Consider the following 23,252-nt stretch of genomic DNA (forward strand, 5'->3'; position numbering starts at 1 on the left):
GCACACACACACCCTGGGCTCTGGATAAGTGGTGCAGCATTAGGGATCTTTACCAAACAGATTAAATCTACACAGTGAAAGTGTGCTGGTTTGTGTCTGGGTGATGTTAATGGTAGCGTAGTGATGATAGCACGGCAGCTCTTTAATTTTTCAAACTCAAGAAGAGGGTAAAGTTCATTCGGAGGCTGCGCTGCTAAAGAAAGAAACTCCGAATGCATGGTCACTGCAGTGCATTCGTTCTTGCTCTTTCAAACATGTGCAAGCAGTTCTGCCCATTTAAATCCAATTACGATCTCAACCGGTCGTCATGGGAACCACCTGTGATAAACACCCCAGTACATAATGGCCCCGAACTATTTCCCAAATTATAGGCGCCCTCAATCAACACAACGAATTAGGCCTTTTTCCCGCTCTCTGCTTCTGTAGAGTGGGATACTCTGTCTGAGCACTCTTTCTCCTATGACAAATCTTGGCTGAGTTCATCATTGTAAAGACATGAATGAAGTATAAATGCATGCATTTCACATTTTGCATGTTAGCAATTATAGGCCTTGTTAACTAAAATGCAGATTGAGTACTTGAACAGAATGTCTTCCTTTGTCGTTTCTGTTTATGAAAAAACACAGTCATTTAAATTCAACTAAAAAGGGCATTAGAAACTCACTCCAATTTTAAAATGATTTCATGTAAAAGAAATTGGATCAAAAAGTAGCAGTTAAACCATATCAGAATCAAAAATAAGACGGGTTTGATCCTCATAGTTGAAGTAGAATATGACCCTTGATCAGTATGCGGTTTTATACCAGAATAACTCTTTAACTACTTAAACAATTTTTCAAAGTCATTTTTTGACTCTGCAGTCTTCATAAACAAGCTAATCAAATAACTTAAACTCAAAATAATCTTCCATGTTAATTTATTTGACAAGTGACTATGTATTGTAGTAGGATAACACATTTTAAACATTCAAGTACATAAAGGCACCTGTAAACTTTAACAGATACAGTACTATTAAAGTCATTTGTCCTCCCATTAATTTAAAATAATGTTTGCCAAGTGATCTTTAACAAAAAACAAGTCTTATTTCTTATAGTTGATCTTAAAGCAGATATTTTTCGTTTTAAAAAAAATATTTTAAGGTCAGTAACCTACTATTAACCTCCTTAGGAAATATTTACTATACATGTTTTTGATTGTCTACACAAAAAAACAGTTATACAATTACTTAACTTATTATTTCAACTTTCCTAGTTAACATAACTTAGTCAAGTCAAATTAAACTAACTGTCACCATAAGACAAAAAGTTGTTATTTGAAGTTAGTTAGTAAACTATTGTTTAAAAAAGTATTGTAAAAAAATCATGTGTTGAAGACTCATGCTTTATGTCACTACTGAAAACAAAAATGAATGAAGGCAAAACTAATTGAGATAAATATTACTTTTACATGAGCTTGACTGAAAAAAAATATATATACTGTATATATATATATATATATATATCAATGTGTTACATCGGTTCTCCGGTACTTGTTCACTGTTTGTAAATTCAAGACTGCATTTCCTAACATAAAACTATGTACACTCAATTTCTTTTATTAAAAGGCTATGCATAGCCGAGAACTTCAAGTTTTAAAAGTTTTAAAATCACGATTGAAAACAGAAGTATAATTAAATCAACAGTGGACATTTAAATAGTTTTTCACAACATGAACATCGCTGAAGTTGAATATTTTTATTACCTGTGTTAATTTGAGGCTTAACTTCTGACAAATGTGGGAAACTGATGCGCGTAGCACTGTGATTGACAAAAGTCAAGGGGAAGCGGAGAGAGTGAGTGCGCCTGAATCCGAGAGCTCCGCCTTAGTCATATCTTCTCTGTAGCATGTTAGTTCTGACACAAAAATGTAATAAATTACATTTAGGGGGGCCAGCGGGAGGGCCAACCTCATTCTAGCCCCCACCCAAGAACCGCCACTGCTCTTGATTCCAAATTACATAGTCATGGCATTGCAGAAAATGAAAATGCATTAAAAAAAAGATAAGGATGATGTACTGAATAAGATCAAAAAGGTGATTTCATTGATGATTTAATATTCTTAAACCAGCCTAGGCTGCCATTTCCAACCTGGTCTTAGCGGGTGAGGCTGGGAGATGACCAGCTAAAACCAGCTGGGCCTATGTCCAGCTTAAACCAGGCTGGTCAAGCTGGTTTTAGCTGGTCATTTACAAGCCTGACCAGCTAAGATCAGGCTGAAAATGGCTGGAAACCAACCTGGAAACGGCCAAAACCCCTCTAAAACCAGACTGGTTGACTAGCTAACACCAGCCAATCAACCTAGGCTGGTTTAAGCAGTTTTTTTTTCAGCAGGGCTGTGAGCACTTATGATGTTAGTGAGCATTTAAATCAATCATTAAATCATCATTACACAAATTCCCCAGCAGGCTTCCTCTTACGTTCATGAACAGCCTTGTATGGCATTTGTATGACAAAGACATTGGCATCAAAATCATTTATGCAGTTTAACATGAAATCAATAACCAAATAATGCTAATAATTAACCCTGCCTCTAGCTATGCTGATCAATATAGTCATGAGGATTGAGTCCAAGATAATCTAGTGTAGAAAAACACGAAGAAGTCAGAAAATCTTTAAACACAAACCACTCTCTAAAACCATCTCCGACGGCATGTAGATTTATCTTATCATAGCTAACATTGAAAACATCTGGTCCTGCTATTACGAAAGGCCACAGATTGTTGAGTTAATTTTTAACAATCAGGCTTCTCTAAAACAAAATAAATCAATAGTTTACACTACATAACTCCATGACCAACGATTCTCTCTGGTGGGTCTGAGTGACAGAGAACTGCTAGTATAAGACGCTAGCAGAATCACATCAGACGAACAGTCACAGTAGTGCAGCTTTAGGAACACTGGGTGGCTCTGTAGGCCCCACACCACGAAGGAGATTTATTCACGCTACAGACCCACCCCATCTCCACCATAAATACAGCAAACTGTGTTCCCACAGGCCAACATTTCTATGAGTCAACCTGTCAGGCAGTCCGCCACATCCACCTGATCTCAAATGTCCGAACGAGGCACAAACAGTGTCCAGGGAAAGGATATGACTCCACAACATGCTGTGAAAATGGGAAATGTATAACAAGACTATAAGTCAACAGCCTTCTGTGAAAACGCAATGACTTTTTTACCTCTCGAATTCAGCAGTCTGAGTGTAAATCACTCCGGTTCCACAACTGCAAACAAGCTGCCACTGGATTTTGCACGGTCCTCACAGATTGTACTTTTTATAAACCACAGAGGAAACTAAACAAACTCATTTCGCATAATCTCGTGCCAACTATGTGAATAGAAGGCCTTAAGTGAATCTAAATTTACTAACTAAACGATCCCCCTATCGTGCATATTTTCCTTTATTTGGATGCTAAATTGCTTACACATGTAATGGGATATTTTGGTGCACACAACATACATATAAACCTCTTGTCCAATAAAATATATAGCCAGCATTTTAGATTTTGCCTACAGCGGCAAACTACACATTGTGGTGTAGGAGAGAATCTGGCAGCTGACCGAACATCTGTATAAGAAGATATTCATGCTCGCATCTTTGAAAAGTTTACTTACTGGTAGCAATTTATAGCCAGATGATAAATGCATGTATCAGTAACAAGACACATGTCTGATCTATGTATAATTAAATGCAGTTAAAATTTCGGATTTCAGTCTAAGCTTGTTTCAGTAAAAGACTTGCAATACCTTACAGGGTTTTTTTTTTCAGTAAAAAAAGGTTTATAGGTGATTTAAAAACTTGTAACTGGTTAGACTGGACGACCCTACTAGAATTACATTGTAAAATGTACAGTAAAAAAACTGCTGTGGTTGACAATTGTATCATAAAAATGCTTTAGAAACTGTAAAAGACAATTTTACATTATACGGCAAACTCATTAAATTATAGCATTCAGAAACCAATGTTTGAAAGTACTAATATCTAGATTCTACACATTGTACCTTTGTTACACAAAAACACAACCAAAAGCATGTGGTGATGTGAAAGTCTTAAAAGGAACCAATGGTCATCACAAACAGCTTATCCACAAGCAGTGAAACACATTAAGATATTGAAGCTACTAAACATAGGGATGTAACGATTCACCATGAGCTTGTTGAAAATCGATTCAAATATGTGACAATTCAAACCGGTAGAAATGTTGAACGAATCACGATCTTTTGAACAGAGGGGGCGCTGTGTTTACAGGTGCAAACTTGCTTTGCCTGCATATCAGCGGTGAACAACAGGTGGGTCGGTCGAGTAAAATGACAACGGTGAAGTGCGCCAGACAAAACACAAACTGTGAGCAAATACTGCAAAAAGACGTTTACTTACACTAACATAACAACAAATATGATGCACATAAACTGTCAGCACAGTGAAAAAATACTGTCACAAATATCTATATACACACACACACAAAAAAAACTATTAATAAGCCAAACCACGCGATGATTTGCAGCTCCGCTTGCTCCGACCTATACTAAGGAAATCATACAGTGCAGTGTTCATAGCGAAAGTGTGAAGATGTTTTTTTAGACTGAAAGAGAAAGTTGTTCTGTTACAGAAGCAGGTATTAGATTATTTTTATCCTCTCCTTTTCTAATTAGTTTGTGCACTCTTTAATAACTTGCTTAATATTGAATATTTAAAAATGTTCAAGATTATCTCTTCTTAAGTGCATCACACTAGTACTTATACTAATTCATTATACAAGTAATATTAATTATTCACCTTCATAATCATGTACAACTCCTGTCTCTATCCTACTATATAATTAGTCATTTTATAATCAGTTTATGCCAGTGGCCAGTCCCCTGGGGCAGATAGCCTATTGACCACCTCTGTACACCCTGCTCTCTGGTTTAGAAAAGGCTTTCCTACTCACACCTGTCATCTCAGTCCAAAGTGAAAAAGTTTTTTTTTCAGCAGGGGATATTGTAAATGTGCAAAGACCTCAGCTTATGCCCGAAAACATAGATATTCTGATAGTTCTTTTAAAAAAAAGTAAAATCCCAGCACAGTTACAGATTTAGTTTGTTTAGATTAATAAATCTTTAATTTGTATTACTCTTTTTTTTATTATTATTAGTTTTTAAAATAGCAGTTTAGTTGGCGGACAATGTATTTTGCACAAAAATGTGCAGCATTTAAGAGAAAAAAATGAAAGGGCTCTTCACCTTAAATTTGTTTCACATTTTTTGGTTAAAAAATAGTGACTAAATTGTGTATCATAAGAGTAGTATCGTAAATTGTATCGAATCGTGAATCAGGTGAATCGTGCCATCCCTAACTAAACACCATAATGGGAACACACATGAAACAAAAGTAATGCAATAAGCATTATATTTAACCTAAAACTCTCAATTTAAAGAAAATCTATTTACAGTTATTTATTTTATATATTAACTGTTAACTACATATTTTTTACTATAGCCTTTTTACAGTTAAAAATCACAGCCATTTTTGACAGTTTTTGTCTTAAACTTATACAAACACTCAAACTCTTCCCTTAAACTGTTGATTTCACACTTTCCACTTGACACTTTTCTTATTCTCTGTCTCAGCAGCAGTTTTACAAAACAAAGCCATGCAACTTCATTCCTTCGCTAAAACAGTGTAAACAGGTTTATTTATTCATTCCTCCTGTCAGCAGAAACAGAAAGTGCAGCGTGGGCAGTGACTCGGGCAGATGTCTGCTTTGGTTTCTGCCTGACCCACATGTACTTGGTTTCCTTGAGTCTGACAAGGTTAAGAAGCTACCGGCAAATGCCACTGCCTGTGTCTAGGAACGGCGCAGCAGGTCATTAACATTTCTCTGGTAGAAACTTTGTGATCTAGCCTATTGGGATGGGGTGGTTAGCTCACCCATAACCCACCACCAGGTCCAAGCTGTGAATTTTAAAGTTCCCTGGTGTACATCAATCAGCTCGCAACCCTGGGAAGCCAGCACAATTCATGAAAAAAATAGTTAAGCTTTTCGTTGAGCTTTCTGTATATAGTTGGCTTTCTGTCAGGACTCCAAAGTCTTTGTAGCTTGTATTTATCTAAATATGTCTTTGGAGTAAATCACAAAGCTGTCTAGCTTTTTGAAACCGGCTGAGCGCAGCCCTATTTTGGAAGACGCTTGGCTGGATTCAGAGAGGGTTCATTTCTCTGAAAACAATCAGTAGGCCACTTCTGAAAGCTCTGAGCCAGAGCGCTATGGTTTATGTGCTTGGGGCATGTTGAATTATTAGCCAGCTATTGTGGGTAGACAAACTCTGTGTTGCTTTGCAAAGCAATATAATGACTAGACTTACAGTATTATCCCTTATTACTTGATAATCACCATTTTTACAGCAGCAGAGCAACAACTGCTTGTTTCCATTATAGCTTTTCAGAACCCAAATATTCCAAGGAATGGTTCAGCCAATAATGAAAATTCTGTCATTATTTACACACACCCTCATGTCAGTGCCGACAAATCATTATAATGAAAGTAAACGAGTGCTGGCACTTTTAAGATCTAAAAAAGCACGTGAAAAATAAGTGCTAATATGGATAATACACCATATTCCAAGTCTTTTAAAGACCTACAACGATTATGTGAGAAGAACAAACTGAAAAACCCACCCAATTCATGAGAGTTCTTGAAGGAGGTGATGTGTGAACAATTCTTCTATTCCAATTTTCAAAGAAACCCATTCCCGTTCATAAAAGCATTATTTAGTCAGTCTGAATTAGAATTGAGAGAATTGTCAACAAATAAGTTAGTTTTGGGTCTCAGCCCACTTTTAGAGGACTTTAGTTTCCACTGATTTACCTAACAAAGCTGATGTCAGCAGTTTAAAAACAGAGCAACAATCACAGGAACCGGTTTATAGTACTTTCATCTTGTTTCAGGAAGTTTTTATGGATTCAAAGCTTGAGCCTGCAATCATTGTAATTGTATACAAAAGCACAAACAGCACATTCTTCTAAAGTCTCCATTTGTGATCCACAGGAGAATGCAAGCCATTCAATAATGATTACAAAGCAAATCTGCAATAATAGTTAATAAGTCATCAACCAATCAGTTAACTGTGCTATAAGAAGTCATTACCAGGCTTTAAATGTGCAGCGCACTCTGCAGAACACAGCAATTGTTTTGAAGCATGTCATGTAGAGCTCATTAAGGGAACCAATGAGCTAAACGGTTTCAGAGAGACTGCAGACTTCTGGAGACATGTTTAAAATCCAAGCTGGAGCTGAGAGATGGTTTGTGTTTGCAAGGCTAAGAGGGCCAGACCCCCCGCCCATCTGTTGCACTGAATTTCACCGCTTCGGGCCAACAGGAGCGGGGCAGAGCACGAGGGGAGAAAACTTGATGTGTGGGAGAGTGATTTGTTTCATATAAATAAAAGAAAACAAATGCTCTAAAGGAAAATAAACTTGTCAGGGAAAGTATGAGAGAAACAAAAGATTTCCTTTGTGACGCAAACAAATATGTGCTTTCAGAGAAAGAGAGAGAAAAAGTCCAACCTTGGCACCCAAAACAACTCAAGATTTGGTCAATCTGTGTGGCTATGAAAGGCCATCGCTGCTGCTCAGTGGTCATTTCATTCTGCCTAACTGCTCGCTTCTGCCGGGATAATTGCACCCGGAAGATTAAAGTAGGATAGTTTAAAATTGGCTGAGGGGAAGGGGACATAAGACAAGATGATGCATTCGGCTTCCCTATTCCTCCTAATGCACCAATCACGTGCAACCTGAGCTTGGGGTAATGGCAGGGAGTGGCTGAGTCCCATGGGTATCACTGACCGAAATATCCTACATTACTAGTGCAGGGGCCAGTCCCCGAACAGGAACTGAAGTTAATATAGGAGTCCATTTAGCTGCACCATTAATAAATGGGAGCAGGCATGTTCAAGACTGCCATCTAATTCGTCATTCACTTTTCATTATTCAGTTTCAATGGCTAGACAGAAACATCTAACTTTCTAAGAACAGGGCAAGGGTGGAAATACTTCTAGAAACCTGACCAACCCCACAGATAAAATGTGTAAGTGTGCTCACATTGAGTATGTGGTGCTTTTCTGAGCCCACACAGTGAAATCTGTAACTGTAACCGCAGTCTTTTCAGGCTGCAGAGAGTGCTGACCACAAATGGCCTCGGGCAGTCGTTACCGCACACGTCTCTGCAGGGCTTTTCCCCCACGACCCACAGTTCTGTCTTTCTCAGTCTCCAACGGCTAGCATCCTCTCTCTTTCCTTCATTATTCATCTGCAAAACCCTCTGCCTCTGCTCCCATTTCATTCTGCTCCTTCCTCGGCCAGCCTTAGAACATGCTTTTTACCTTTCCCTGACCTCTGTCAGTGTTTCCAGTCATGTTGGCCATGGTTAGACCCAGCCTCACTTTGCCTAACCCTTCCTGTGTGCGACATGGTCGGCTTGCTTTTCTTAGCTGGCCAGACTTGAGGTTTTTAATGGGAAGGTTACAGGTGAGGCCGTTCATATCACACTAACATCAACCAGCGTAACGAACCCTGACAAGGCAAGGTTACAAGCTCCACCATAATCTGCCTCCACCCTGGACAACCTTCATCCAGTTTACAAATACTAAAATGAGAGGGAAGTAGGAAATAAATTCCAAATTAACTCCAAACTCCAAATTACTTTTGGGAAAATAAGATTTCTTTAATAAACATTTTAATGAAATAATGTGACCAACCCTACTGTCTGTCAGTAAAACAGTTAAAATACTGTAGACTGTGAATGACAAGTAAAGAAACTACTGTAAAATGCAAAAAGTGTCAAATCTGATCAGGGCCAACCAATCTATTATCCACAGGCTCATGGAAACATTTCAGAATCTGCTTGGAGAGCTTAATGGTACTCTAGAGGAACTTCTGTCTCACAAATGGCTTCAAATAAACACTTGTAAAGCTCAACCTTTGCTCCAACAAGGGCCTGACCTCATCCCGCTATTTCATTGACAATTGTAAATTCATAAATGAAGTATTACCTTACTGCTAAGCCAAAAACGTCTCTGATTCAAAGCAGAGCAGGAAAATATTCAGAATAAGAATTCATTTATTCATGGAAAATATTCCCTCCAGCACACCTTTTCCTCCCCATCGAGAGCACAGGGAGAGTTTGCGTCGAATTAAGCTTGGCTAGGACCCCTGGTCCATCTAAAAGAATCACATCTGGATGGGCTGAAAGAATAACACAGAATATCCCTGCGCTGACAGTGTCCTTTAAACAGTGTTTGGGAAAGTCAAATATTTAAGCAAGATCCTTTCCAGTACAATGATCAAAATTAAAACAGTGGGACATTTGACCGCAAGCTTTTCCAGGCAGGGATATCAAAGAGAAGCTATGACTTACAGGCGGCTCAGCTTGGTGGTGGATTGGAACAGCAGCTCCGGCAGGACCTGAAGCCGGTTCCGGTTCAGGCGGCTGTAAGGAACAGAGGACGAGGGAAGGGCAAGAGTTAGTGTGGCCAAAACATCTACAGTCAGTAGGAAACATGGGAGACACCGTGAGAATGACCTTATGCATAGCACACACCAGTGGGTATGTGTTTGTGTAGTTAGATTATCTGAGGCACAAAAAGAAAGTGAACACCAGGGAAACAAAGATGGAATGGTCGTTTGACTTATACACCGACACACAGGCATCTGAATACCTAGATGGATGAGACAACAGGACAAACACAAACGATAGACAGACAGACAGACCAATCTGTCTTTCTGATTAAAGGAACATGCCAGGTCAGCTTTGCTATCAGGATCAGCAGTATCACGACTGGCCAATAGCAACATCCTGGGGTCAGGAGTCACAGCTGCGCTGGGGCTGATGGGAAATAAATGTACTTCCTCTGAAGATGGCCTAGGTTATCTCTAGCAGAGCTCTTTAAGGGCTATTATCACTCGCATGAGCCTGGCCAGACGGTCTGTGGGATTTGGTGGGATGACCCTTATCAAGGGAGAATGTTTTTTGATGATACGATGCAGGGTCATGGTGCACACTAAAGGTATGTGGAAAAGGAACATCAGTATCTTTTTTGAGGATCTACATCTTTGCTGTAGATTTCAAGCAGATCAATCCTACAAGAGAATTGTCTGATCTCTTGCTTTGACAACATAACCACAACCACTATTCTGACTGACTTGTATGGCTTTTTGTAATTGTGCTACACACAAATCTGGTCAGAATAACGTATAACTACAACTGACTGTATTCAAAAATACATTAAACAATTATTTTGTCATTGACCTCAGTTCAAATGCTTTGATGTTAGAGTATAAGGGATGAAGGGGAGGAGTTATCACTCTTGTGAACTATGGTTCATAAACAAGGCAATCTAACTTTAAGCACTCTGTAAGGCCACTATGTGAAACTATTCTCTATCAATAATTCTAGAGCACTTGTTCTCAAAGTACGGCCAAGCTATTTATATGTCTGCTGGGTTACAAAAACAATAACAACAAGAAGTCACACTCGGGTGTCAAATGGAGGGAATTCAAGTGGACCCACTGGCTGTCTCGCCGTTGGGTCACTGAGTCAAACGCTGTGAAATTCCAAATACGAGTGACACAGTGAGGAATGTAGATCTTCAGACCCTGATAAACCAGACCTGCAAAACTTACTAGAGACATTTTTTCAGATGTAGTAAACAGACTTCTTGATTGCGGCTGATTTTGATGTACGTTCATCTCTAACACGTGGCGGCAGTTGCTAACAGACTCGGTGAAACACAGTCAGAACCGTGCAAACATTTGCAAGGAAAGAAATGCGCTCAGACATTCACACATAAACAAACTCAAGGATGCTAACACAGGCAAACCACAGTCCAGACATTCTTTGACCTTGTCCAACTGCAGTAATAGCTAGCATGTTTTGTCTAACCCGATGGTCAATTTCACTGGGAAGTGTTAAGATTCTCACCAGAAAGGAGCATATGGCTGTGCTCCAGATGTCAGAGGGGCAAACAAGCACATAAACCTACTAGACTTTAAAAAAAAAAAAATTAAGTTATGGAGGTCACCTTCAACCTCTTAAAAGTTCTTCTCAGTTTTGTGAAGATGTTTCAGATTAATACCGACAAGGTCAACGTGTTGCTCATAAACAGCTACAAATTCTTTTGTCGAAACACACATACTGCAACATGTGGATTATGTATTATGACAGCATGCGAGTGCAATCATTTCTTCTATTTTATACTTACATTCTCTCAAGTTGTTTGAGGCCCTCAAATGCTCCTCTTTCAATCACACTTATTTGATTGTTCTCCAGATGTCTGTGGGAGTAAAAAAAAGAAGACTTCATTATCCAATCAGTTATGGAGATTCAACTTCAGCTGGCACTGATCACCCTTTATGAGTGATTGAAACGACAGTTAAAAGAAACCTAGAGGACCTCATGACTTTGCTTTGTCATAGCAGCAAACGATAAATAAATAGCCTTTCCTCCTGAAAAAACGGAGCAGATTTCTCTGATTTGATGAAGTGTTTGGTTGCCTCAATAGACCCTAATTTGTGTCCAACATGTATGTGACGATGTTCCGGAGGGTATATTCAGCGCTCTCCATTCTGAAGACTTTGTCATATTTCAGGGTCATTAAAAATTTCCAGATGCACTGTAAAAATCCAACTTGAAAAAAAACTAAATTACTTTTTTTTTTGGTTGGTTTGGCAAAAATCAGTAAAAATGTCTGAACAGCTACATTTAACACGCTTACTTAACCTAAGACAAAACATTCTTCATTAAGTTAAGATTATTTTTGAGAGCAAAACATTGCAAGTTCACCCAAAAAGCTTCTGCCAACGTCTTACTTTAAGTTGAACTAATCTCAGACCTTACTTGAAAAAATAAAGGTTGCAGTACTTCTAACCCTAACAACAATGACAAAAATAATAGTAACACAGATAATAGCAATAATGTCATTATTATTAACAACAACAAAATATTACTGCAATAATGCTAATGTGATTTGAAATTATTATTCATTTGTAATTTATCTTTTTGGATATTTTTTTTTTGGGATGGGGGGCACAGCTGCAGAAAGACTTTTAATGTGAATTTTCATCTCACATTTACCTAGTTCGCTCCACAAAAAGAAACGCTTAGCACATGTGGACTGTATTAAACTGTTATGTATATATATTATATGGAAGTTTTTTCCTAATGAAATGAAAATGAAAATTCAAATGCCTAAAAAGATCAAATAATAAACTTTTAAAACAACTACCCAAATGATACATCAAACGCTCAAACGATCAAATAATAAATCAAAATGCATTCTCAAATGAGAAATCAATTGTATTTGATATTTAATTTTCATGATCAACTCAGTAAAATCCTGTAATAATTAAATGACAAATCAAATGCTCAAACAAAAGCTGTTTCTCAATATGCATTCTTCAGCGATCTTGCGTCCTCGTGTTCTCGTGTAACGTCATCATCAACCGCCAAAGTTCAGTTCCAAAACTCAAAACCGCAAGAACGGAGGATGTGTGAAAGTTCCCGAACGCATTTTTGATATGGAGGATTCATGGATGCAGACTTGAGCACAAAACTCGCTCGAGAAGTTCCAGAAGTCATTGCGGCTGAATAAAGGAGGTGGGAAGCACAGCATTTTATATATATTTATTATTATAATTTAGAGATATAACTTATTTATCTTAGGAGTTGCCCTGAATAAGACAGTAAAAGTAAACATTACCATGAAAATCTTAATAAAGGCATAAACACATTAATGGTTTATTATTTGCTAAAATTCATATCAAAATCGGTGTTATTTGTATTGTGCAAAGTATATTTGTAAGGTTTTTTTTGCATGTTATATATATATATATTGAAAACGGGAAAACAATAAATCGTTGTGTAAATGCTGTAATGTTTAAATAATTTTCCATTAAAAACACATTAAGGTCATGTGACCATCAGGAAGAACGCAGCATCTTATTTCTCTCAGGACGTGTTCTGTGTTCTCGCGGTCTCCCGAGTTCGTTCTTCCGAGATAACCTGGTAAGAACGGTCTCCACGAGAACGCATGTCCATTTTCTGTGTTCGTGGAATTGAGAAACAGCCTATAATTTAAATGGAGGAACTAGTTTCTGGTTCCTCCTGATTACAAACACACAGCTGAAAGCTCATGATGGACTGATTACTAGGACTATAAAGACACCTCTTTCACACAGCCTCTTTGCTGAGTCTTGTTTTTCCCTGTGAAGCATTACAAAGCATTTTTCCCTGTTTGCCCTGCCATGTTTTGATCCTTGTCTTGTTTACTGTTATTGTTGTTTTGCCTCCTGTCTTGTTTCTAATTCTATGTCTAATAAATGTTTCCTTAAAAATTGAGTAAACAAAAAAATGAAAAGCAAATAAGGATTATGAGTTTTTTTGTTCACTCAAATTCAGGCATTTCAGTTCTGGAGACCAAAATGTTCAGTTGGCACAACTTAAAAAGTTTTATTACAGAGTAGTTCGCCTCTCCAGAAGACTAATAATCTTATGTTAACCCAACTAAACATCTATTTTATTACTGACAAATAATTTTAGGTCAGTGCAGCTGATGTTTTGAAAAGTTGAGTGAACAAGAAAAAGGGAAAGGAAATAAGCATTATGTTTTTGTTTTGTTGTACTGGCTTAACATTTTTACATTGTGCATCACAAAGATATCCCATCTCCATGGCTATTTCTTGTTCATATCGGAGTCTCTTTGAATTAGGACAAATGCACAGAGACATGCAAAAAAAATCACACAACCACTAAATTATATTCAGGACAGGATAATACAAGCAATTCTCCAGAAAAAAAGGGAAAGACATCCTAAAGTGCCTCTAAAGTGGACATCCGCTTTCTAGGGTTATGATATATATTTTTAAAGCAAATGTTTAGACATGCAACTGTTTTTACAACCATAATCCATGTTTTGTCAAGAAGAGATGAGACACTTGGCTATGCTAAAGGCCGTTTTATGAATAACACTTTAAGGCACAATCCAGAATTGTGAGGCCAAAAACACAAGCGATCCCACAGGGTGTGCCTAAATTGATTTGTTCATAATAATTGCATTCTTCGCTGATAACAAACATCTTCATCTAGCATAAATCTGAGTCTGTGTAACTATCTGGCTCATTCTTACAAATGGGGGATCAACCCCACCGTGGTTTATGTATTCGCATTAAACATAATCCCTTTCGATCCCGGCCAGATGGGTTTTGGTGTGTGCTGAAGAATAATAACATTCCTTTTTCTTCATTTTTAGCATCTCTCTCCCTCTTTCTGTTCTTTGTCATTCTTGTCTTTATAGAAAATGTTTTGAAGTTTTGCATAGAAACATATGGAACACAGACAAACACCTATGCTTTCACAGGGGCTGACAAGGAGAGCAGGAGACCTTTCAGTTAAAAGGGTGAGGCAACACACATGGTTTTGCTGGGATGGTCTTTGTTATTCTTGCCTTAAGCACTAACCAAGTGCTGGTTTATAGGCAGAGTCCAGGTCACTGAAGATGGCGCTTCCCTGAGGACTTTTGAATAGCACAGGTCTATGTCTCCAGGTATAGTCAATGCATAATTATTCCAGCATATAATTACTGTTTATATATTATGATTATAGCTGATTTCATTTAACAACAATCTAATATAACATTTATAATATAATATAAATGTGGTGCAGACAATATAATTCAATTGTTCATTCATTGTTCAGGCTGCAATTGTAATGTGGCAACATTTTTCCAATCTTCTATTGTCCAATTTTGATGAGACTGTGTAATTTGTAGCCTCAGTTTCCTGTTTTTAGCTGACAGGAGTGGCACCCGGTGTGGTCTTCTGCTGCTGTAGCCCATGAAGGTTCGACGTGTTGTGTTTTCAGAGATGCTTTTCTGCATACTTCGGTTCTAAGAAGTGGTTATTGGAGTTACTGTTGTCTTTCTATCAGCTTGAACCAGTCTGGTCATTCTCCTCTGACCTCTGGCATCAACAAGGCATTTGCACCAACAGAACTGCTTCTCACTAGATATTTTCTCTTTTTCAGACCATTCTCTGTAAAACCTAGCGATGGTTGTGCATGAAAATCCCAGTAGATCAGTAGTTTCTGAAATGCACCAACAACCATGCCCCATTCAAAGTCACGTAAATCACCTTTCTTCCCTATTCTGATGATCGGTATGAACTGCAGCAGATCGTCTTGACCATGTTTACATGCATAAATGCATTGAGCTGCTGCCATGTGATTGGCTGATTAGAAATTTGTGTTAATGAGCAGTTAGACAGGTGTACCTAATAAAGTGGCCGGTGAGTATATACCTAAATGGTGATTCATTCCGATGTGGCGACCACTGATAGATAAGGGACTAAGCTGAAGGATAGTGAGTGTTTATGATATATATCCATCAAATCTACATTTTTTAATAACAAATTATACTGCAGCTATGTCAATCTTCATTTATTCCTAGAAAAAAAAAAAAAAAAAAAAAAAAATATATATATATATATATATATATATATATATATATATATATATATATATATATATATATATATATATATATATAATAGTAATAAAAATAGTAATAAAAGCAAAAATAGTAATAAAAATCTTAATATTAACAACAACATTTGTACATCAAAGTCTTGTGGGGCAATAAAAGTACAGAATTCTAGTATTTCTTAAAGAACCTTGCAAATTGATTGATTGTATGTCAAAGTTATTTAAAATCCTCTCCAATGTCAGATGGTTTGAATTAGTTAAATGGATAGTTCACCCAAAAATGAAAAATCTGATTTACTCATCCTTGACTTGTTACAAACCAGTTTGAGTTTAATTGTTCTGTTGAACACAAAAGAAAATATTTTGAAAAATGTTGGAAACACGTAACCATTAATATCCATAAGAGAAAAAACAAATACTATGAAAGTCAATGGTAACAGGTATCCAATATACATTCTTCATAAATATTTTATTTTTTGTTCAAAGAAAAACACAAATGAAATGGTTCTGAACAAGTCAGTGATGAATAAATGATGGCAGGTGGCAAAATTTTCCTTTTTGGATGAACCATACCTTTAAATCAAGGAATGTTAACTTGTGTGACTCCCCAAAAACCTCTTCTGGTGCTTTGGAAATGTGGATGAATACTCATAAAACCTCAAAAAAATTAATAATAATTAAATTGCAGTTCTCTATGAACGTTCACACTGTAAAACTCAATGTCAGAGGATGAAGCTTACGAGTTGGAGAAGGCATTGGTGTGATTGGATGCTTGTCCTGTGCTATCAGATGGAGGGGATCATGGTGCAAGTTATCCAGAGAGATAAGGGGGTGTCCAAGCTATTAACAGGGCCCGAGAGAAAGTCTGCTTTTGGTGCATGCCATGGTCGTTAATCACAAACCACCTTAAACTGCCTCTGTGCTGCCCGCCAGCCACTGCCTCTGCTTACGACTGCTCTCTTGGGCGTTTATTTTACTCCTCTTTTTTTCACTTGTTTATTTTTATCTCCATTCCTCTCCCTTTACGGGTTCTTGTTCAGGAAGAAAACAGCACGGAGAAATACATGATTACAGTCATTAAGTTGCAAGAACACTTTCACTAGAGGAGACTAATTCACTAGGTCCCCACTTCCCGAATGGCATCCATCATTTATTCATTTTTTAAAGTTCATGTTTCTAATATGGCACATATTGTTACATATTCTTCAAACTCACGAACAAGTCTGAAGATTGACTCCATCTAAGGCAATGACTTCATTTGAGGTTCAGTCACAGGGTCATGTTAAATGTGTCAGATTTACTCAGCTGAAATGTCAGTTTGTTTTATTATTACTTGTGCCGTAATCCTCCCAGCTTTCAGCCTCGAACCCTTTGATGGCTTTGACTATAAAGACAACATGGAAGAGGAGGGGCACTTGGGAGTTAAAGGTTGGATTAACCATAAGGGTGAGAGATACAGAGTGACATCTTACAGCACGCGCAGGTTCTTGAGGCCAGAGAAGTCCACTTTGGTGATCCGGGTGATGTTATTCCTGTCCAGATCCCTGGAAAGAGAAAGGGGAGAGAGAATAGTTAAAAGAAGTTAAAAGCTTTTCATTTCACTTATGCTTTCAAACATGATTTTTCAAGTCTAAGCTCACAGCAGAGTCAGTAAACAGAGATCTTAAACACAGAGGCTCCCTGGCAGTGCCTCAACAGCACCAGATGCCCACAGGGCAACACTGTTCAAAGCTGGCGTCTGCCAGGGAGCATTAGTGCCATGCTGCGGAATACTGAGTCTGAGAGGCCGACTTCAGTTCTGCCTTTCAGCCTTGCATTCACTGTGCTGGAGGCAACTCACTTTCAGCATGCTGCTATTGAGCTGCCTTGGCTCTAAATGCTCCCATATACACAAGGCTCAGGGTCATGTCAGCACTTCCCTGCCCTTTTGTTTTGTCTGGTGTGTGTAACAGAGAGCTTTAATCTTCTTGTAATCATGACCCGCGTCACATGCAAGAAAAAACTGTGAAGTGCAGTGGAGGTGTAAGCAGAATCAGAGGGGTTGTGTTGGTGCCGTGACCCGGATGGGAGAAGGGTTTAGGATTTAGGAGTGTTGAAGTGACAAGGTACTGCAGATAAACCTCACTCAATCATATGGCCTTAAGAGGCACACTAGCATATAATGCAGTCTCTGGCATTCTTGTTAGTGTGCCACTACCAAAGCCAAAAACACTGTTTCAAATCCTGCTCAAGGCAGCGGAAATAGAACCAGAGGACGTGTACTGGTGCCGTGACCCTGATGAGAGTGAGATTTAGAAGGGTGAGTGAAAAGGAGGCCCCTGGTCTCAAAAGGTGCATTAGCAACTGTCATGGTCATTGGCACCCTTGTTAAAGTCTTGTCTCCCATGCTGGAAATATATACTGATCGAAGTGGTTATCCAAATAAAAGCAGATTGCATTGGTGTCGTGACCCTGACAGGAATTAGATTTAGGGGGGTGAGTGCAACAGAGGTCAGGTACTAAAAACTGTGCAGGTGAGGCTCAATCCCCTGACTAATGCAGTCTTTGGCAACTTTGTTGGTGTGTTTGCTTCACATGTTGGCAATAGATCTGGAATAGTTACATTTGCCATAAAATTGCAATTCCCCCAACCCCCCCCTTCTTACTTCTCCTTTTTTTTTTCAAAATGCTTATCTGAATCTGGTTTTTATTTTAAACACAGAAAAATGCCAAAGGAATAATATTTTGTTCTGTACGTAAGCAATGCGAGTGAGATTACGGGAACAAACTGCTTGAGAGAGACAGATTGCATGGAAACATTTGTATTTGGGAAAACGTCCCTCCTTCCATCTGAATGAATTATACATTACTAAAGTATTTTTCCATTCAAGTCAATACTTTACTCTTCCCAGACTGTAATTTTATCAGCTGTTTCAAATGTGTCTAAAATTGTATACATTCACAGAAATGAGTATACATGTCTATGGAGAGGAACTGACTTCCTCTGTGGGCGCTGTTTACTAGAGCTCCACCACATTGAAAAGATTAACGTTGAGAAATATACAGTGACATATAATGACACACGCATACACTTACGTACTAACGTCAGGCTGTCTCAGTGTGTTTCTTATAATATACATAAACATTTATAAATCTGATTTAAAGCCATATTGGATTTCAAAAGATTTCCCCAGAACCACAAAACGCACATCAAGCGGACTAATACGAGCCATATAAGAAACATATTACAGGGGACAGGCCATTTACAGACCCCAAATTCCATAACATGATCCTCCTCCATATGGCAACTACGTCTGAAAAACCAGGAAGCATTTCTAGGCATCAAACGTGTTTCTGAAGATGCTGTCTATGCAGGGAGAACACTTGGTTTTGAGACATACCTCAATTATTTTCAAAACCAACTTGACAAACTTTCACATCCCAGTTTCAAGAGTTTAAAGCATCCCATCATTCAGTTGCTGATTTCTTTGATACTATAGGTTGAAAGTACAGTAAGTAAAGTATTATTTATGATCGTTAAAATGATCAAAAGTCACATTCAATATATTCATAATGTTCTTGTTCTTCAATATATTCACAAAAGACTTGTATTTAAAATAAAATAAATGATGTTCTATTAAGGACGCACTGGCATTTGACTACCAAACTTTTTCAAAACAGCAATTTTTCAGGCCAATTCAAGTTTTATGCCAGAATTACAGATCAAAGCAAAGACATTTAATTAGCATCTATTTGTGTTTAATATCTATTTCATGTACACAACCTGGACAAACTACAACAGGTAAACGTGTCAGCTTTGTGGACTTTGACAGTGGTTGGACTGACAGTATTGATTTATCAGTTTCAATCAATTTTATAGATTGTTAAATCTTAAGATCAGTCTATATATGCAGTTTCCTTTAAATATATAAATAAACAAAAACACCACTAAAGATTTGTAGCATACCTGCCATTCCATAACAGGAATAAGGTTTGTCTTCCTTTTTCAATTTTATCATGAAAATAAATGTTGTTTTGGTGCTCTTTGACACATGGCAAATCACTTTCTATGGTCTCAGTGGGTCAAACGGTGACACAAATGAAATGCACAAAAAAAATGTTTTTACTACTTGTTATAGCACTAAAACATACATAAACGGACATCAGAAGGTATGTTTAGAGATATAGAACAGTCTACAGAAGTTTTAGTAAAGGTTTCAGTTTTTAAACAAGTGAATTCAGATTTTTTGGTTTCAGCCCAAAAAAATTCACTTGGGTGCATCACTATGCATCACATCATTGAAAACTATATAGTATGTATGTATGTATGCATTTATCTATGTATGTATTTACACCAAAACAGCATATTAGCATGATATTTAAAAAAACATGCTGACTTAATGGACCTTTACTTTTAGCTCTTCCACTACATGAGTGAAAAACAACAGTTAGTTACATATATAAAAAACTTTTTTATTGAACAACAATTGACTATATTTTAGTTAGAGGTGTGAAACTATACTGGTCTCACGGTTCAGTTTGATTACGATTATCATGCCATCGATTAGATTCAATTCGATATTTCGGTGCATCATGGTGCATTGACGATGCTTTCCATACACAGTGTTGTATTTTGGGGGGTGGCTATAACAAGCTGTCTGTATAAACACACACACACACACACACACACACACATGGAAACACAGCACCACACTGTCTCTCATTCACACACATACACAAACGTAGACAGCACCAAACAAACACACACACACGCACACACACACACACACACACACACACACGCACGCACGCACGCACGCACGCACACACGCACACACACACGGCATGCTTGCTTGCTTGCTGGCTCGCTCGGGAGCGATATTGTGAGACCGCCCACCCCTGTTAAATTACACCAGAGTTCCCGCAGCGCATGAAATCTGGTCGGTCCTGCGACAATGCACAGGTACAGCCGCGGGAATGCATACAGCCGGGAGGAAAAGAGAGGGGAGAAAAAGTCACGTCTGCATCGCGGTGTACCGAAGAAACAATTAATTTTGACACCCCTAACTTTACTGTATAGGGTTGGTTGATAAAATCAATATAGTTATGTATTGACCGAACACCATTGTCAATATCGCTAAAAAAAAGTTTGGTATGAAGTTTCGTATGAAGGCTATAGTTTTATTAAAATGGGGGTGCTTGCACGGCATGCATATAGGACTAATGAGCACATGTTGCACACATGACATGGGTGCATTTTCCAGGTGCACCTAGTTGAAAACATCTCAACTTTTCCGAATGCTGCATGCACACTGTGATTCATGTAAGTAGAACTAACCAATTTGCCTCACACTTTGTATGGAACGTATACATTTCAGTAATAATGGCAGACAAATTACCTCAGACAAGCACAGCGCACCCAAACACTGCAGCTCTTTTTACTTTTCTCCATGAACTTGTATCGGAGCTGCAGCAATGGTTTGTCCGACTGTAATCCTCTGAGAAAATGGTTGATGGTCGCCTAGTTACAAAAAGACGACAGGAAAGCGCGAGCGCAAAGTGTAATGAAAATGGTGAAGGAAACCATGCACGGTGGCTAGCAGCAGTGAGCAGACTGTAAATAAAAAAGGATGTAAGGACGTCACCGGAGTGGCTTTTTGGTTTCTTTTCTTGTGCATCCCAGTCACTAGCACCCCATCTGAAATAGTTTTTAGCATAGGGGTAATATGGTTGGTTCCTGTACTTGAAAGCTCACATTTGGTTATCATAATTTCCAGAGTTCCAAACCTTAAAGTTTGCCTTGATTGTTCAATATTTACATTTTATCATTGAACACACTTTGTAACATTTTATTTCTAAAGTGTTTATGTTTTTGACGATTAAAACTATTTGCCTTAGTAATGTTGGTAAATTAAAATAAACAATAATAATAAAATTCCTAAAATACCTAAATGGATTGTTTAAAAATATTCATCAGTTATCAATACCATGATATTGTGATTTTTTTTTCAAATATCGCCCAGCCCTACTGTATATTCTATTAAATAAATGCAGCCATATATATTGCCAGTCACAACTATTGCCAGTCACAAACATAATTGAACAGTAGTGCATGTGTTTTATCTGCAAGGTATTTTTTATAATGCCACTAAATATTTTAGCTACTATTATTTTAATTGTAAATATTCATTCATTCATTTTCTTTTCATCCTAGGCCCCTTATTAATCCGGGGTCACCACAGCGGAATGAACCGCCAACTTATCCAGCACACATGTTTTATGCAGCGGATGCCTTTCCATACACACCCATTCACACTCATACACTACGGGCAATTTAGCCAACCCAATTCACCCGTACCGCATGTCTTTGGACTGTGGGGGAAACCGGAGCACCCGGAAGAAACACACGCGAACGCAGGGAGAACATGCAAACTCCTAATTTTAATTAACTGAATTAAAACAGTATTTGAAAAAATCAATTAAAAGACTTGTCTACTACTACTACTAACACTAAAAGAATTAAACTGAATTAAAACTGAGAAGCCTAAATCTATCATTCAGTGGCCTAGTTATAGTGTCTAACACCTGTGCAAGACTTTACAACACCCTTCTTTTAAATAAAACAAATAACATTTTTCCGGTATTACACTCAGAAATCATAATGCATCACACTTCACTTCTCAACAATCCAATATATATAGTGCTGACACAAATCCCTATCCTCCCAGTCCCTCTATGTCACTCTCTTTCCCTAATCTCCCAGTAGCTCTCCCTTCTGCGCTTTTCTCATCTCGTATCCTCTCACCTGCTTGCAATGTAATCCCACTAATAACACTGCACATTTCCTCCTCACTCTATCCTTCACTTCAATCCTCACTGTGTCCTTTTTTTACAGTATGTGTTAACAGCCTGGGGAGCTAACTAAGTCCCTCTTCCTCTAGAAACTCAATCAAACCTCCGGTTACACTCACAAGGTGGAGTTCACAGATATAGCAGCCCCCTACTGGCTATTGTTTGTTTTAATTTGTTGAGGAGATAAGGTGCCCATTCAAACGGCAGGTGTTCCAAACTAACAATGCCCCCCCTCGGGGGTCCACCCCACCCACGCACACAGTTACACCACTCAATCCAACTTGTCCCAGACATAAGCCGGCAGACTTGTCTGGTAAAATGTGCTTCTCAGAACGGCACCGGACAAAAAGAGAAGAATCTTTGCAAGTATATTTTGACTGTAGCAACAATTGCAACACAGCAGGCGCCGGAGGTACCCCAAGACCTTAAAGACGAGCGAAAAACATGTGCACGAAAACAAAAGAGTTGCTTTTTCTGTTCCCATACGATACCCTGCCTCTCAATGCGTTTCCTGTCGTAATCTTCTGTTATTTTCCTCAAAGCCACGCTACTCTAGTCCTCAAAAGCTGATAGGTATGCTCCATTTCCTCCTGAAAGCTTCTCATCGTTGTTTGGAATCTTAAATGAGTTCTTCCTTTCGGACCTCTGGTTTGGACGCCTTTGATGGCTGTTTTTCATTACTTGTGTTCAACTTCACAATCCCAACACATTAATATTCTCCGCATGTATGCAAAAGTTATTATCAGAACAGATAGACGATGCATCAATAAGACCAAATTATGTTTCTCATGTCTATTGATTAATTACAACTACACGCCTCTGAGATATGCACAGATAAAGAACAACGTGAGATTATGCTCGTGCCTTGCAT

General features: G+C 38.2%; 1 protein-coding gene across 1 annotated transcript in view; it reads right to left on the bottom strand.

The window, feature by feature from the left end:
* The window catches only part of slit3 (slit homolog 3 (Drosophila)), a 261,693-nt gene that overhangs the window by 230,489 nt on the left and 7,952 nt on the right, over positions 1–23,252 (bottom strand). The window contains exons 2-4 of the mRNA XM_056472572.1: positions 17,023–17,094; positions 11,277–11,348; positions 9,434–9,505 (exon numbers count right to left, since the gene is read on the bottom strand). Of these exons, the coding sequence (XP_056328547.1) occupies positions 9,434–9,505; positions 11,277–11,348; positions 17,023–17,094 (216 nt within the window). The remainder of the gene's footprint in view (positions 1–9,433; positions 9,506–11,276; positions 11,349–17,022; positions 17,095–23,252) is intronic.

Source organism: Danio aesculapii, chromosome 14, assembly GCF_903798145.1.
Source record: "Danio aesculapii chromosome 14, fDanAes4.1, whole genome shotgun sequence".
In the NCBI taxonomy this organism is placed as follows: domain Eukaryota; kingdom Metazoa; phylum Chordata; class Actinopteri; order Cypriniformes; family Danionidae; genus Danio; species Danio aesculapii.